We start from the raw sequence: 19152 nt of genomic DNA, 5'->3' as shown, positions 1-19152 counted from the left end.
GCGAACATCTGTAAAAACAACAAGCTGTATAGCAGAAGACCCGTTGGAAGGCCGCCAAAAAGGTGGAAAGATAATGTACAGTCAACAACGACTGAAACAGAAAAAGAGGCAGACAAACAGGAGAAGAAGGTCCTAGTCGCACGAAGAAGGAGAAGAAGCTATCGAAATTGAACAACAGCCTAACAGTTTAAACACGCGCGATGACGCTAAAAGACTGCTGGCAACATGGCGACCGCTGCTTCGGCGACCCCCGCCCTAACCTATCTCGCTCAGACCGTTCCCGCGCATACTGAGAGTATGAAAGTAGCTACACAGGGCAAGACCGTCGTCACTCGACACTGAGGAGTAGGCAGATAGAGACCTCAGTGGCGTTAGAGGGTTCTTGTATTTCTACATAACAAGATACTGGTACGCCATGAGTAAGGGGAGTAGGCAAATTGAGACCCCGAATTCGAACGGAACCATATCGAGTTTTAAATTCTCAAAGACGAAGAGAGACGCAGAAAAATAGGAAGAGAGCGAGATAGAACGTGAGATACAGAGAGATAAAAAAGAAATAATGTACCCGAAGATATAGCCTCAGACATGTCTTAATGAATACTTTAGATAAACATAGATTTATCGAACTTTATTAACTAACTTAATCGACTGTGTATATTATAAAACACGTCCGACTAGAAAAGAAAACAATTCAGTCATATATACAGACCAAAAGAAAGATGCAGAGGTATAGAGAGACAAAGAGAAAAATAAAGAGAGATACGTAGAGAGCGAAAGAGAGATACATATAGATAATATATGCAGAGATAAAAAAGAAAGAATGTATCCCTAAAGAATGTGTCAGACAAGAATACTTTGAATAAACATACAGACAGAATGACTGTCTCCTGCCGTTGTCAACACTGTAGCATTCAAACAATTTTTAAAGTGTTTGTTCTTTGTCTGGTGTTAGCTTTTGTGCAGATGTATTTAAATGTTTAGAACATTTAATGATGTGCTGGATAGCCAGTATTTATTACGAAATGCCCCTAAAGATGCTCTGAGAGAGAAAGTACTTGGGCAAGATTTAATAAAAAAACTGTGCTCGATATCTGCCTTTTATTTGTAAAGTTCATATATTCGAACAGTCAACCTTATATCATTTTTATTAAACATAGGTATATTTGTTGGACTTCATTGATTATATTTATATGTGCAAAGACGTATGTGTCAAAAACAATAATATTCAGCAAAAATATCCAAAACAAACAGTTGAAACTATAGTTGATTGCTAATAGTAAGGTACAAAGCTTTAGTAATTGTTAGGTACAAAGCCTAAAAGGGTGTGAATATTCACAAAAATTATGTAAATGTGTAAATAAAGCAGGGATGTAGTGTTTAATCCTAATAGAAGTAATTTTTTATATAAATACTAGCATCTACTGTAGAAAACTACTACGGGTGCATTAATAAAGTCATGCAGGTAATTAAATATATTCCCCAACGTTTTTACAGTTATATAAGTAGAACAAAGTCATTGATACCGATACAAATTAATACGTAATGATCTGTATTGTAAGTTGCATATATTTGAAGCAAAAATTTGTGTTAAGTTGTATAATCAAACCAAAGTGATGATCCACAAATTGTTAGTAACGCAAAAATGTTACCACGCTAAGTTTTGATCAAACTTTTTCATCTACAACTATATTACTGATAAATATACCTACATATATAGCCCAGACGGGAACTTTTTAAAGTTGGTTTAAGTGTCATAGAAGTGTCTCCGGGAGCTAATTTTATAACAAGAATTTGAATATGTCCCAGATTAAAACTCATAATGTCAAGTAGTTATATTACATGTTATTATGCAAAAAATAAAATTATTAACATTTATAAATTACTGCAAAAATAATAGCCTAAGATCCCGCACCAGGATCACTACGTTCATAACGGAGTTAATCAAACTCATATTTTTGCATACATTAAAATTGGGAGAATACAATAGGTGACCAGTCAAAAAGTGGCCGCAAATACTTTTAATTCAATTAATAGAATCTAATTTTTGACAAAAATTTTATTTTTTATTTCTATATTTTTTTAAATAAAATACACTGCTCCTGATGTATATTCATGTTTTTTATATCAAATTAAAGCTAATTTTTTTCATAATATGATGATAAAGTTTGCCTGTGAAAAAATTAGGGTTGCCATCTGTTACAAACGCGAATTATCAAAGATAAAGTCAAAGACAAATAGCGCGGAACGCTACTGGTTTGAAGTGTGTTGTGTGAGTTTTTTAAAGCATGCGTCGATATATATATATATATATATATATATATATATATATATATATATATATAATAGACATATTATCACTTTTCAAACCAGTGTCGTTGCGCCCTAACTCTATTTTACTTTGTCTTTGATAACTTGCGTTTTTAATAGCTGACACAATTTTCGACCTTGTTTCTCAGGTCATATATCACCATATTAAGAAAACAATTAGCTTTAATTTGATATAAAAACACGCATATACATCATGAGCAGCGTATTTTATTTAAAAAATAAATGAACGAAATAAAATATTTGTCAAAAACTAATTACTATTAATTGAATTCAAAATATTTGCGGCTACTTTTTGACTGGCACCCTATTATCAATGTATTTTCCTAATTTTAAATGTATGTAAAAATGTAAGTTTCATTAACAACGTTATGAACGTAGTGAATCTGCAGTAAGATCATGATGTACTATAAGGGTTTTTTGCAATTATCTTGGTCAACTGTTTATATTTTAATTTATAAATTCGAACCACATTTTTTGAAATGTAACAGAAACGTTTTATAGTCAAAAAATGTTTTTTCCTTTAAGGCAGTTATAACCTTACCTACCACAATGAAGTTACCGATTCTGAGCAACGAGGCCTTAGTAAAGTTCTTGTATACAATCAGCTAATTACCACCTGATCTTCTCCTTTACCACCTGAGCTGTGTTTCGTTACAAGGTTTATACCATTTTTCACGAATGTTTACTTGGACGCAATGACATTTTTACTAATTAAGCGGAGAACACAGCTAAGCGACCACGATTGCGATTGCGTCCACGATGACGATGGCGATCTCGGTTTCTGTAGAAAGCGAACACATTGGACCGATAGCGACGTGCGATTTCATTAGTATAAATAATACAGTTGGAAATATAGTGTATAAAAAGCAAAATTAATTCGGATAAAGAAAGAAATAAATTTTATATGTGTAAGCGTTCTATTTTTTTTTATTTACAAATGCAGATATTTATGCAGTTTATTTTACAGAAAAAGAAGAGATGTTTTTACATTAACCTGAGACACAAGCAACAAGGGGAATTTCAGAAATTGTACCCAGAACGACGAAGAGATGAGAACCGTTTCTATACATATTTTAGAATGAATTTTGAAAGTTTCGTTGACATTTGATTGACATTGATAGAACGGATAAAAAATGACATCACCAAACAACAAAGTCTGGGTGGGATAGTTCAAACAATATTTCATCTTTTTTTACAATTTCAATTAGTTTTTCGACATCCACTTTTATTTGCATCGACGCGACCGGCGAAAAACGCAAACTGTTGCGTTCTGAAAGCTAAACTCATTATATCGCCTAGATTGGCGTCAAAACGTTGCACAAATTACTTTGATCGCCAGCAGGTTGCGACAAGTATGTGCTGCTTCACTTATTTGTTTCGTGAAAACCATCGTGAAGACCATCGTGAAGACCATAGCGTCGTGATCGCGTAGGTGTGATTTCCACTTTATACTAGCACATTTTGATAGCAAATGACATAAAAAACAGTTTTACTTCCTACTCTGCTTATCTGCTTTGTCCTGGATAAGATACTTTAGGACAAATACAGGATAGAGTTCTACTATGTTTCCTGACGTTCTCACAAAATTATCAACTGATTCATTTCGAAATTATACTCAAAGCGATTTGCCGGAGACATTTCTACAATAAATTATGTTCCTGCTCAGTACAACCAAAAACTATTTTTGTATTCAGATTCCAAGTGAACTAATAGGAATCTTACAAATCTAACGTAAATAGAATTTAAAGTTGTCTATATTTATACAGTAAAGACTTTGTTCTACCGTCAGTCTAATTCTAGTCAAAATGCATTACCTTTTTAATACGAGCACTGTCACAACCTCGAGCATGCCTAATTCCATCCAAAGAGTAATTTACAGAGAACCCATGAGTCAAAGAAGGACGCTGCCTCGCGTTAACCTATCAAGAGGCAAGCAGCATGTAGCAAAGCAATGTTAGTAGTAAAAATGCCTATTATATTGTTAAATTCGGAGATATTAAGACCCGGTTTTAAGGTTAGTAGCTTAACGAGTTTTGTTTGAGGTTTGATATAATATACGTCGTAAAACGTACAAAGGTCAGGGTTTACAATCCAGTTTTAAATTAGTTTATATAAAATCCACAAGGAAAATGAATATATATATATATATATATATATATATATATATATATATATATATATATATATATATATATATATATATATATACAGGCTACATTCCATCATCAATGCAATTACCAGGTATACATAAGTGAAGCCAGTAAATAAATGAGTAAAAACACTTTAAATGATATTAAATTTGTTATTTGTCATAACTTTGTAACCAAAGTAACTATTTACTTTGTTACACACGCGATCAAGGTAGTTCACTCATGTCGGAGAGTGGATGTGGTTCTTTCAAAAATTATATAGAAGCTGTGTATTATCTTTAAAATTAAAATAAAATGGGCACCATCCTTAAATTTATTCTCGTAAGGAACGAGTTTAAAAAAAAATTAAAAAGCAAATTTTAAAGCAAAACAATCCTTTTATTATTTTTGTTATGAACAAAAAATTATTAAAAGATTCTACGTTAAAAACTATCCAAAATAAGAAATTAACAATTTGTGTTTACAGTATTCAATTACCATGAGAAGTGTTCATACGAAACTAAAATTAAAATCGTATCGTAAGAAAACAAACATTTTATATCATGGCATTAAATTATGAATAAGAAATATATGAAAATAAAATTATACTTTATTCCAAATTTCGAAATTCGTTCACATAGAAATACATTTGTTTATTAGGTAGAATACCTATTATATTAATTGATAATAACCTGATTTATCCAAAAGCTGGTATTATCCAAAAGTTGGTGGATATAAAGAAGGGATATCATTTTTTTTCTTTTTACCCTCTAGGTAATTGGCTAACCGAAAGTTTGGGTCTATCTAGCAGAAGCTTACTATACACCATAAAAAGATATAGGGTTAAGTTTCAGAACACATCATAAATCCATATCTACAACCTCGGGCCAATAAACATAGCTTAGTAACTATCTTACCTTATTATGAGAACACTTAACTAAAGTCTTGACTGTTTCAAGGATGATGTTCAAGGAGATAAAAGATGGAGAAAAAAAATTCGCTCGGGAATCGAGACGAATTAACGAACGCTCTATCTATCGGAGATGTTAGGAAGTGCAGTAGGGTTCTTGAGGTAATTTAAATGCACTCAGTGGATAAATGTCGTGAGAAATATTATTTTGAATATTTACTCGAAATTATAAGAAATTTTTTGAAACTTTTGAAACGGTTACAATTTTGCTAATAAATTCGTACGATGTTAAAGTTTTAAATACATTTACTGCATGGCAACGCACGACTCTTAATTGGGATTACTAACCCTAAGACGTCTCTATATGAGCCCTAGGTAGCTAGCTGATCAGATGTAACATACCACAAATTTAATATCATTTAAAGGGTTTTTACTCACATATTTAGTGGCTTCACTCATGTATTCCTGGTAACTGCTCTGATGATGAACTTGTTAGTCCGAAAACTTTCTGTGATGTACCCCGAAAGGGTCTATATATACACCTTTTATAAAGAATTTTTTAAATAAAATTTTAGTTTATATAAGTTTTATTAGAATAATAAACAATCTGATAGTAAAAATGCATGATAATTTTAATACAAAGGGTTAGAAAAAACCCAAAATAATACATTTCATTTTTTGTTTTCTATAATATTACTAATTGTCTATATGTAATGTGAGGCAAACGTATGGCCCGCTTTAAATATCTCATAAGCTGCTAACAAGATAATGATTTACAACAAGGGAGTAAAAGTATTGATCAATAAAGGAACATTGTCCTTGTCAGAAGGATCTCTGAGAATGTTTACCAAAAATAATCTATGTAGATCTAAGTGTCACGTGATTTGCGTCTAAGGAACACTTTAGGATAAATCTGTACATATACTTTTTCGACGGCTTCTCTTATTACTACTTTATTCTCAAGATATTAATCATGTGACTAATTAATTATTTATCAGCCAGTTATCTTCTTGATTATTTTGATCAAACGTCAAGCTTACCAAACTACAGACCTTAAGAACAAAGCTTTTTGTTAGTATTTTAATTATATAAATGGCCATTTTAGTCAGTCGTGTTAATCAATACAAATTTGGCATTATTTTCAAAAACATAAAAACGGTTTAAAACAAATATAATGTTAAAAATATACTATTGACAGCAATATTTAACTTGTACAGAGTTTTTTGATAAAAAACACATTTTTTCAATATAACCACTAATTGGAACAACTTTTTTCTACAACTATTTAATTAGAAGGGCTTTTTTGTTCGTCGTCGATTTACCGGCAATAAAAATTTAACACGAGGATTGAAAACAACTAATCTTAAATCTTTAATATCAGTATAATCTAACTTAAATCTTTATTATCAGTATATTTCATCAAGAAATCGGTTCCCAAATAATGTCATCTAAGAAAGCCCAAAAAAGGTTGATCTCATGTTTGCTTGAACCAATAATTAAGGTAGAACAAAAAGTTTCTTGGTGTTTCTCTTAGCATGTCTAAATGGTACATTGCAGAAAAACTCTTTTTAGACTAGTGAAGCAACTTAGTTAGTTAAAATGATCAATGAAAACGTTATTGTAAAAGTTACTGAGCGAACAGAGTTAGTAAATCCTAAAGACTGCGCCATGTTATGATGGTCATTAATGAATGAATTATATAAATAAATATTTAAAACCACAGTTATTCTATATACGTCTTTATTGACCATGCTATCTCTATACTGGTCCCTGTACTTTTGTAACCTTTATTTATTCTGCTGTTTATCGCTAAAATTTCTTCGTTTCTGTTTTTTATGATAAATATTAGTGTATATAGTTATTATCTATGTTTTTAAAGTTCATTTATTATTGAGTAGATTCCTCTCTGGATGGTTTTGTAATAATTTCGATAAGAATCTTATATATTACACCCAGTATTGTTATGTATCTTTCTTTAGTATTGCAACTAACAAGTTCTGGCATCTTTTCCTGTTACAGAAAAAGTATCACATAATAGTAAGTGCTACGGACTAGACACTTCCAGTTATTAACTGCAGAATAGGGCAATTCCTGAAGACTTAATGATTACACTCTAACTTCATAGAGAGCACTGGAAACATCTGGCACCAAGTTATGAACCAAAGTTTGATATTTGTGGGACATATTTGTTTGATCCGATATTTTTCAATATTTTTGTGCCGAAAGGTCCGCCAGAACGCAATCAACAGATGTACCGCCATTTTTAAAGCAACTGAATGATTATTTTTCTCTTCATAACTGTATCCACATTTAAAGCATTGGATACAAAATTGGATATTTGTGGATGAGATTTGTATTTGAATATTTACCGTTCTTTTGTAGAATAAATTTCCACAACGTCTAGAAATATTACTATATTATCATAATTGACTGTGCCTAACTAATTTTAAACTAACATAGGACCATTCATACACAGGATAGAATTTCCGCCGATCTTTACTAGGAAATGATTATTATCATAAAACTATAGCACTATTTTAAAAGTGATTGTACAAAGAATACAGTATATTATACGAATAAAAACTGATATTATTACTTTATACGAAAAAATGTGTTTCTTTCAATACCCTAGCGAAAATAAAGAAATAAACTATTATTATTTCTTCATGTGCCAAAACCTTCAAGATCAACTCGATTCTCAGAGTCATTGAAATATTTCTATCCTAAATACTAGTTTTATTAACAGTTAAATTCATTACAAAATAACATTACATACACTATGTGCTGGCTAAGTGTATATTATAAAAAAAATTGTGCGATTTCGTCTCTAAGAGTTGCTTACCGTCACCTGAACTAATTTAGAGAGAGGCAAACCCACCAAAGACTTGTTTTCTTTGTTTTTTAAGTATCTACAATTGTATCTGCACAAAGGCAAAATGCTCAAAAACGTAGATAACTATAGAAAAAACGATACTTGTTTTTTTTAGTTACTTTATTTGATTCCAATATGGAAAACAGCAAAGAACTTATTATTATTTTGGTAACTGCTTTTCATACTTGAAAATATGAAAATTATTCATTTTTCGAAAAAATGGGACTTCATTATTTAATGGTCGTTTAGCAATTTTTAGGGCTGAAGGGAATCTTTTACGTGAATTATCACTAAAGGAACCACCTAATGAAATACCTTATTTCTTATTTGAATTAATTTTTATTTGTATAATGTCGATTGCTTTGGCCAGAACAATGATTAAGCCTTTCTGTATGTAGAAATATTTGTAAGGCGATGTAATTTATTAGTGGTTTAAAGATTAATATAAAAAATACACATATTGTGTGAGTTTTACGTTTTTTTTTTCAGAAGCTGTCTGTTATAACCCGGTCATACTGCAGAACTCTGAAACACTATGCCATCATTTTAAATTTTGGTGTAACAGATCTAAGACAACTGTTAATTATTGTTATGCCATTTAAGTGATGTAATAATTAAAAATGGCGAAGGGGGGCCATTTTTGTGTGATTTTTTGAGTTCCGACCCTTTATAATATTTCATTTTGTGCCTACAATATATAAAACATGTTTTTTATCATTTTGGAAACGTTTTTGAGCATTTTACTCACTATACTGCGCAATAAACCCTAAAATAAACAGGTCAAAAGTAGATCCTCCTTCTAAAGTTGATGATAACCTAACTAAACCGATATCGTTACATGTTGAAATATTTTTCATATAACAAACTGTCAAATACCACAAAAAATATCGACAATTAAATAAATTTTATTCAATATGTAACAAAAAGATAAAATGTTAATTTAAATATATCAGTTTCAAAACAGTTTGTCATATTACTCTGTTAATACATTTTTATAAAAATCAGTGACCAACTCTAGAGAGATAACCTACAATGCATTATTCACACCCACACAATGGTAAAAACAGACTGCTTGACATCTGAATTGATTTTAGTTTAATTAAAATTAGGTTAACACTGATGGAGCATCTTATTTTAAAGATAGAGGGTGAAATCGGTAGACGAAGTAAGAAAACTTTGTGAATTCTATACAAAAGGGGTTTAATTCAAAGCAACTAAATAGGCGTTGACTTAGATATAAGCAAATAAAAAATTAAATTAGAAGATAAAGGAATGCTACGCGAATGAGCAAAACTAGTGACAAATTTGGTTTGACAAAAAACCGAATCTGAGAAATTAGTTATCAATGAAGCTTTTTGGGTTTTAATGCCAATTTCAACAAGACGAGTCAGATCCTAGCATCCTAGAATAACGTGGCTTTGCTTTCCAATAATTTTCTGCTGCTAATATTGAAAAAGTATTACGTGAACTAAAACAAGAGTAAAAGATAAATGTGTGATAAAAAGCGTTAAATGTAAGGTACAGAAATGTAAAATATTTGCAAATCTGTGTACTGATAAAAGATGACCGAAAACATCATATTATCTGTATTTAAGTCGATAAAAACAAAACCTGCACTTCATTCATTTTGTTACTTTTATTAAATCTATTAAAAGGTATGTATAATAATCAATCAATTATCAAGAGGCACAAAACCTGCTGAACGTGCTAAACAATCTAAATAATGTCAATATTTCAACTTCTTTTACTCATTTCCCCTTGCCATTGAATTGATTGAATATAAAATCGAACAAAAAGCTTAATACGTGCTAAACATTATTAAAAATCTGTTATAAAAATCTCAAAAATTTGTAATTTTTAATTAAATTTATAAACTTAGGAAAAAACTCGAAAACTGGGAGTCAATCTGATTACAAGAGTTATATGTGGTATTACTGTTGATGAACCGATTAAAAGATAAGGAGCAAATGAATAGGAAATCATCAAGGCGTCCCAAACCTTATCAAAAGGCTAAAATTTTAGCAAATATTTTGACTGGTTTTTACTTTATTAATATAGTAAAGAGTAGAATGACAACTAAAAACTCTTCCGCTCACAGATTTAAACCTACCAAACTACATATCATTGTAATGGTATTTGTCAAGAAGTCTATTTCTCTTACACTTCAAACAAAAACTGCATACACGTTTTTATAACTAAGCGGAAAGTTGAAATGCTTACTTTAATCGATGCTGGTCCTGAATTTAATTCGTTTTCGGTGTGAAGGGAATTGTTGTCCTCTACATACGCTGTGATAATATCGAAGTCGTTATCTTCCTGGATTTGGATCGATCGAGAAGCTAAAGAATAGGAAAAATTTAAACTATGACATAAATTTAGCAATTTTATTTATTTGTTAAGTAAAAGCTATGATTAAGAATGCAATAAATAGAAATATACTTTGTAGTACTAAAAATACTTCAAATACTGCACTTCCTATTGATGTGTGTATATCCTATATAAACAGTTCACATTGATACACCAAGAGTGTCTTATAGAACATAACCAAAAATAGACATTTGGATACCACTTTTATAGTCACTGCATCTTTTATTCCAAGAAAAAAAGCAAAATAGTGACAAATAGAGAAAGAACTGAAATGTAAAAGAAAAAAATAAAAGATTTTAAGTTTTTTGATTTTTTAGTAGAATCTTGTTCTGCAATGGCGATTTGGCCAGCTTGAAAGGGTAGAAAGCTAAAGTTACTATAATGGGTTATGTCAGATTAGGTTCTTAAATTGTGATAACATTTTCTATGCCAATAGCACGTGAATCATGACCCTTTCAATTTGGTAAGCCACGTCCTCTATACAAAAAAATGACGGCTCTGTTCTCAGCTATGGCAGCTAACAAATGGGCAATATATTAGATAATAGTTGACAATCCACTGACGTACACAAATACTTTGTGTAAATTAGTTCTAGGAAAAGGGAACTAAATGAAATGAAACACAATCAATGAAATAATAGAAAATCTTTGGGAAACGTCACATAGAAATTACGAAATGCATTTTATAAAATCACAGGACACAATACTGGGTCGTAAATAAAATAATAGAGACTATTTTTTGCTTGAATTACACAACATTTCAAACTCAATAACTTGCAAAAAATTCAACTAATAGAATTATAGCAATCCCAATGAATTTTTTTCAGAAAATTTGCATAGAAAACTCCGTATAATTGGTCCCGTGGATAGTAGTAAGACTTCATCTGTACCAAATATACATAATAAATGTTTTCAAAAGAAAAATATTTAAGCTAGAACAGTGAAAAGTAAAATGTGCCACATGCAAACAGTATGAACGATAAATGCCCTCGAAAGTAGGCAAAAAATGACATCTAAAGATAAAATATTGTTGCTCTAGTAAGAATAACAACAATAAAATTTTAAGTATAACGCCCTTTTGCATTCCTCGGACGATTTTTCATGAAAGTGTATTATTAATATTATAAAACGTCGAAAAAACATAAAAATAGTTTTCTGTAGAAAGATACAATAAAACCTACCTATATGAGGTTTGTGTTTTTAGTTTTGCATATAACCGCTTAGAGGGCGCCACCAATAAAACCTTCCGACACAAATGTAACCTCAATCTTTTGTTGACTTAAATCGAGACTAATTTCATTACGACACGTCATGTCGATACAGTGAATTTTTGAAATTAGCAAGTCGGTCGAAAAATCGATCTTAGCCGAGAACATTTTCGAGCAATAATTTTTTACAATTTTCGAAGAGGATTATCCCAATAGCAATGTCTCTTCAACTTGGTCGCTCCAGCCTCAGCGACAAAGCCAGATTAGGTCCACCCAAAACAGCAGTTACACAGCAAAACATAAATGCGGTTCGTCAGCTAATTAAGGATGACCGCCGTCGTGTAACATACCGGGAGATAAAGGAATCTTTGAGCATTTTAAAGACCTTAATTCAAAATATCTGACATGAAGAATTGGGTGTTACGAAGTTGGTTTCTCGTTGAATTCCTTATTTTCCCACATAAGAACAAAAAGCGGTTCGCGTCAATTGGTGTCGAAAAACATTGAAATGGTTTAAGAAAGGAATCTCAAAAACCGTTTATAGTATTGTTAGTGGCGATGAATCTTGAATTTACTTCTACGAACCGGAAAATAAACGCCAATCCACTATGTGTGTCTCACGTCGAGGAAAAAGCAACAAAAGTGATATTCTCGAAGTATATCAAAGAAAATAGTCGTAACTTTTATGTCAAAATCAAATTTATGTCAACTCCGACAAAGCAACACACAACGGCGAATCATCCTACATCAGGACAATGCAAGTGCTCACACTACCCAAAAGACAATAGAGTTTTCAGATCGTTCACGTTCCCAAAGATTAAGAATTCAATGCATGGGCAGCGATTCCAGTCGCCAGAAGATACCTTCTGGCTACTGGAATCACCATCGATGCCTTTAAAACAGCGATTTGGCCGGTGTCAACTGAAAACCGGAATAACTGTTTTACCAATTGGTTTGAACGTATGCAAAAGCATATAATCTTGGTGGGACATATTTTGAAAAGCAAAGTATGTTTGAGTCTATATATTTTTTTCTTTATGACTATATGCAAAACTAAAAAGATAACCCTCGTAAACAACTAAAAAATATATAAATCTACTTAAACTTTATATTACTCGTTTGATTATTTATTTAAAAAGTGTAATAACGCCTTTATTAGCAAAGTAATGTCCGTCCTATTATATGATAACGACTACGACATCAAAAGATTTTTATCATGTTATCCGTCATTCGGTTTGTTTGTCAATTTGTTTGCTGTACATATTTTTCATTTCTTTTTTAAGTGAAGGGTATAATGTCAGAATGATAAAAAAGTATTCCTCATTATTTTGTTAGTTCCATCATCCTACAAGATAGCCGGTATGACGTCATAAGTCAAATGTCAATGTCAATTATCTGCAATAAAAGCAGTAGCGATGGTATAGTATACCATTGTGTTAAAGCAGTAACCAATGTATTATTATCTTCTGATTTTTACTAAAATAGGAAACATACCATTATAAATTGCCTAGAGCCTTTACACCAACAACAAACTTCTTTGAAGTAAAATAAAATGTATTATACAGTTTTTACTGATCATTTTTTAAATAAATAATCGAGAGTTCGTTATATAGTATTACTTTAACCTATAAATTCTACTTTAAATGAAAAATTTGCACTCTTCCTCCTAAAAACAACAAACTATATCAAGTTTTGTAACTACAATACCAATAACTAACTTAATGCATCGAGGGAGCAGGTTCGAACGGTAAAAATAAAGACATTTAACAATAGTATAAAGCAACAACATCGTTTACAAGAAGGAATTAAGAACAAATACAGTTACATAAAAGAGGAAAGAGAGGTAATACATATAGTAAGAGTGTGTTCTTTTTAATACTGTCATAAATAATAATCGATTTATATTTTATCCGTTTTTTTTTTCAACATATGAGACCGCCTTGCTTATTTCTGCTTATCTCAATTATTTCTGATGGGAACCAGGGACTCTGATGCATTCTTTCGTACCAATTTTTTAATAAATTACTAGGTAGTCTATAATATTTCAAATCAAACGTCAAATTTAACTAACTAACTAACTAATTTAAATTCAAACTAACATAACCTAACCTAACCTCATATCTGTTCGTTCCTTCTCTAACTGCAAGAAATTGTGGAGCACATGATGATGAATATTAAAAAAAATGTCCAGCCCGAAGCAAAAATTACACTTAATATCTAATTATATAATATAATATAATAACTCATATAGGTACCTCGAAAGTCTCAAGAATCGTTCTCGAAAAAAATTAGAGATCTTGGTGATAGCGATTAAAAGTAACAAAGTTAACGCATTGTTAACATTCTTTATAATTAAGCCTCAAAATCAGAAGAAAAGAAACATTACACAAAACAGTAAAAATTGTAGTCTTCTACGACTACAGACTAGACTAAATATATCTGCTAAGATATATTTAAATAAGTTTCCCGCGCGTAAAAGTTACAAATGCACACGAAGCGGTTTCAAGGAAGAAGGCACTACAAACAAACAGTACTTTTCCATAAAAATGATTTGTGAACATTTTGGTGCGATCTCTTCGAACAGATTTGTCCAATTTCATCTCAACTCACCGGATTTAATACCACGTGTTGCCTATTTTTCATTTATAATAAATGATTCAACTTTAATATTTGCTCCTGTTAAACTCTATATATTAAAAATGTATTAAATGAACACAACTCTTAACAGAACCTCCAAGCAACGTGCAATACATAAAATTTTTGAGCTCGTGTTTTATTTCTTCACAAAAAAAGTGATTCTGTCTTTAAAGCAATACAAATATTAAATATTAATAGTCTTTGAAGTTTTTTTTTGTAACTATAAACGTGCCATTTCTATAAAGAATCTCCCACTATTAGAAATACATTGCAAGAATTGCCATATCAACTTTTTGCTTTTACCTGACCAATTTATTGAAATATTAGAGAAAGTTCGTTCGAAATAGGTCCAAAATCTCTTCATTTCATTCAACTTCTGGCTTTCAAAATTTGATTATAGTATGTGTTGATCTTGTTGATAATTTTAAACTTCTTGCCTAGATATTCGTTAAATCTTCCTTCGTTTTTTATGTAAGTAGACCTATTAGGCTTGTTAAGTGTGAAAAATGTTATAGTTTTATTAACTCCTCAAACTGAAGTCATTTTTAACATGACAGCTGACAGATGACAGCTGATAGATAAGAGTTGACGTACCTATTTGACGTTTTTACATAACACGATTGACAAATTCTAGTTCACGACTATTATTATTGCTATAAAAAAACAATATCCCCTCAACTTCATACTTTTTTGATGATAATATGTTTGTATTTAGTTATTCTTGATCATTTCAAGATTTTTCTCTTCTTTATACATCTTCGATTTTATTTCAGATGACATGGTGCTAAATAGTAGAAAAATGTCCTGTATCCAAACAGAAGGGGATTAATCGAAGACAGTTGACGTATATGAAGATTTCATATACGTTCGTTGAAGATTATAATTGACAATGTTAATTTTTGAGTTCAAAAAGACTTTTATCCATTTAATTTCAGTCTTCTTTGTTTATAATATAATCAGATCAGTTTCATTAGGATATTTCAGCTTACAATGTTCATTTTTGTAATCCAAAGACTTTTATCTATTTAACTTCTAACTTTATTATAATAAGCTCATGTCCTAATATTTTGATAATTTTAATATTTTCTTTTCTTTATTTAAGCTCGTAAGATCACGTACTACCAATTCATATTATCAGCTTCGTCCACTAACGTCAAGTGTAACATGATAGCTGACCAAAGAGAAAAATTAAGATGACAATTGGTTAAATGACTTATCGAGTCATCTCGAAGCTTTTTATCTACATTACTCAGTTAAACTTATCTTTGGTTTTTATTGAAGCTAGCAGCTTAGACTGCTGTGTAGTGGGAACATGCTTTATTCCAAAAGCGTTAATAACTCTGCCCATTGGTGCCATTCGTTACATCGTAGCTGACAAGGAGAGTCACAGATAAATGACAGTTGACATACGTGATGTTTTTCGCATACCCTCATCGTGACAATATAGTTAAAAGTGTTTAATGTGATCAAAACACATGTCTTTAATTCGTTGCCACAAGTCTACCATTGCTTGTAATATAAAGAGGGAACCAGTTCGTCATCATCTTTGTATTACAGATATTTATGCATAGTTTATATTTTCAACAGATTTCGCTAATTGTGTGATAATATCTTCCCCAATTTCGAACCTGTCAGTTGTCGTAATGATAATATCTGCCATCTTAGGTCATTTGTATATGATAAACTGTTGTTTACGCACTTCAGCTAACTGTACTTACTATAAACTTAAAAATTGTAGATTAAATAATTGAAGAAATAAAACAGAGCCGCTGAAGGTGAGGGGGGCGTGCCGGAACACTTGAAAACAAAAACAACAACAATACAATAAGATTCTGTCACAAAGGGGAATTACCTGCGCGGTTCGCAACGGAGTTGCGGTGGAATCGGTGGTCAAGTTTGTGATTGTAGTGGTGAGAATGGTGATTGTTATTGAGGTTATAGTGGTGTTTGACGTACGAATGTCTGTGCCGCACGTAGTTGTTGTGGGCGACAGCGTTAGGGTGGGAGCCGGGCAGGAATTGGGGATAGACGTGGTGGGACCATTGAGGAAAAAGAGGTCTTGCACTCCCCTCTGCATGTTACAAAGGAAAAAAATCTGTTGTTAATTACAGCAGCTTAACAATGACACTAATTTAATATCATCGATTTTTTAAAATGAATATGAGATGAATATATAAGTAGTACTTAGATTTTTAAATATATGAATGGTGGAGTTGAATATGCCATAAATATTTATTTGACGAATTTAATTGATTCGTTTATTCTTAACCGTTTTTCTCAATATATTTCGAACATTGATCTATAATTTGCAAACAAAACAAAATTGTAAATATATTTAACAAATACATTTCAACAAATTTTTATGGCATACTTCTCTAACACTATTATCCTAATAACCTTATTAAAGTTCATTACTAAAATTTTTATTATAAATCACAAAAACCTATCATTTTTAATTTGAAAGTCTACACAGTTTCTTGTTACCAATCAATGTATGTCTCAACAAGAAAAAAACTACAGATATACAATTAAAAATATTAAGTTTTCTTCCTAGATGATATTTTGTGCGTTATGCGTCGTGAAAAGCGTGAAGTGACTTCAGCTAACAAAAATGTAAGCTTATGAAAGAAAGTGTACCTTTTATCTAGTAAAATTATAACACAGTTTTTAATACTTTCTTTCAAACAGCATCTAGAAAAACAAGTACCCAAAAAGGCATTTATTATCGATTAAATTTATGAACACTGCAATTCACTGCCATATCAATTTATTGTCAAAAATTTCTAACGTGAATTAAATTTGTCGATTTAATTAATTGTTAATATCACTGTTATTTATTTATTACCAATTCAATTTACGATAAATTAATTTCATTATATTTATTATATATATATATATATATATATATATATATATATATATATATATTATTTCAGTGTTAATATCACTGTTATTTTATTACCAATTCAATTTATGATAAATTAATTTCATTATTAATGCAATCTAGACGTAAATTCAATTTATTGGCAATTCAATTCATCGTCAATTGAACGTATTGTTAATTCAGTAAATTGTCAACACAAAATAATTCCAAATTAGTTTATTGCCGATTAAATTCATGAAAACTCACGTCGTTATCAAGGCAATCTAATATTTAACTCAATTTATTGTCAATTCAATTTATTGTCAATGTCTTTATTATTATTTTCGTTTTTTCACGCACTTTATTGTCAATTCAATTTATTATCAATTCAGTTTATTGTCATGTCAATCCGTTGTCAAAATATTATAATGCGAATTAAGCTTATTGTCAATTCATTTTATTGTCAGTTTCACTTATTTTCAATTTAATAATAATTTATTGTCAGTATATTGTGATCACAATGTATTGTAAACGAAATCAATTTTCAATTCAGTTTATTATTAATTGTAGTCATTATAAACAATTTTATTGTTAATTCAATTAATTGCTAATTCAATTTATGACCTATTCAATATATTATTATCGCCTAAAACTATAGCCAATTCCATTTATTGTCAATTCAACCTGTTGTTAACTCAATATTTTGTTAACTAAATTCATTTTCAATTACTCTATTGTCAATTCAATTTATTATCAATCTAACTTATTGTCAAAGTTAGAATATATGACTAAATTTCTTCGGTATCGCAGTTCTGTCTGTTGTGAACATATCTAAAGAAGATGCTTGAAATCTGAAGTCTGAAATCGTCAGTTAAATACTAAAATAATTATCTCCTATAAACTATATTAATTTTCCGTTTTAATGCTTTGTATCTAGTATATCAATATACTGAGCAATATAAGACAATACAGATTGTTCAGGTGAGTTATACCCAAGTAGGACATTAGTATTTAAAGCAAAACTTGTGAATTTTCAAAAGTTCATCAGGTTTACCGCTGTTCATACGAATTTTATTCTTTTTACAAAAAGTATATGTAAGAGAAACCAATAAATGCCTTTTTAAATACTTTTCAGTTTACTAAATTTTCTAATGCACTCTTTTTCTAAATTTTTTTCTGTTTTAGAAATTACCTTGAGGACTACCCGAATGGTGAGACGATGTTCCATTATTTCTTATTACAGGCACAGGACTGGGCGCTCTGATAGATACGGGGGGTTCCAGGATGTCCCTGTATTTTGATACCATAAGTACAGAAATAAAATATACGATTGCCAAGGAGAGGAATTGAGCTTGTTTGGTTTCTTCCTAAAATTTACATAAGAATATTAGTAATACAAGAACAATAGTAATGAAGGCAACTATTCCTTTTTAACTATTTTCGGTTGTAACATAGTTTACTAATGCATTGCTTGAAAAAAATTGTTGTTGTTGCTGTTACGACAAGCGCTTGAAAATAAAAGTTGGGTGTTGATGCCATTATCTTAGTTTTCTCCTCATTTACTTGCAGGCCCATATTTTTTGAGGCATTTGACAAGGTGGTATACATTTCTTCTAGCTTGCGTGTTGTGCGGGCAACTAGGTCAACATCATCTGCATATGCCAAAATTTGGGATGATTTATTAAAAATGTTTCCTCTGTTGTCTATTTGGGCATCCCTGACCGCCTTTTCCAGAGCTATGTTGAAAAGAAGACACGCCAGCGCATCTCCCTGTCGCAGCCCAACATGCGTTTCAAATGTTTGTGATTGTTCGCCCTGTATTTCGACTTTGCAAACAAC

General features: G+C 30.8%; 1 protein-coding gene across 10 annotated transcripts in view; it reads right to left on the bottom strand.

The window, feature by feature from the left end:
* Positions 1-19152, bottom strand: part of rg (A kinase anchor protein rugose) — a 742603-nt gene that overhangs the window by 473959 nt on the left and 249492 nt on the right. For 5 of the 10 annotated variants that reach the window (XM_072537071.1, XM_072537072.1, XM_072537073.1 and 2 more), the window contains exons 23-26: positions 18506-18680; positions 16303-16521; positions 10460-10578; positions 4143-4247 (exon numbers count right to left, since the gene is read on the bottom strand). In XM_072537071.1, coding sequence (XP_072393172.1) covers positions 4143-4247; positions 10460-10578; positions 16303-16521; positions 18506-18680 — 618 coding nt within the window. The remainder of the gene's footprint in view (positions 1-4142; positions 4248-10459; positions 10579-16302; positions 16522-18505; positions 18681-19152) is intronic. The other 5 variants (XM_072537077.1, XM_072537081.1, XM_072537080.1 and 2 more) reach the window with 3 other exon arrangements.

This window comes from Diabrotica undecimpunctata, chromosome 7 (genome assembly GCF_040954645.1).
Source record: "Diabrotica undecimpunctata isolate CICGRU chromosome 7, icDiaUnde3, whole genome shotgun sequence".
NCBI classification, from domain to species: Eukaryota; Metazoa; Arthropoda; class Insecta; order Coleoptera; family Chrysomelidae; genus Diabrotica; species Diabrotica undecimpunctata.
This window is presented reverse-complemented; position numbering and strand designations above follow the sequence as displayed.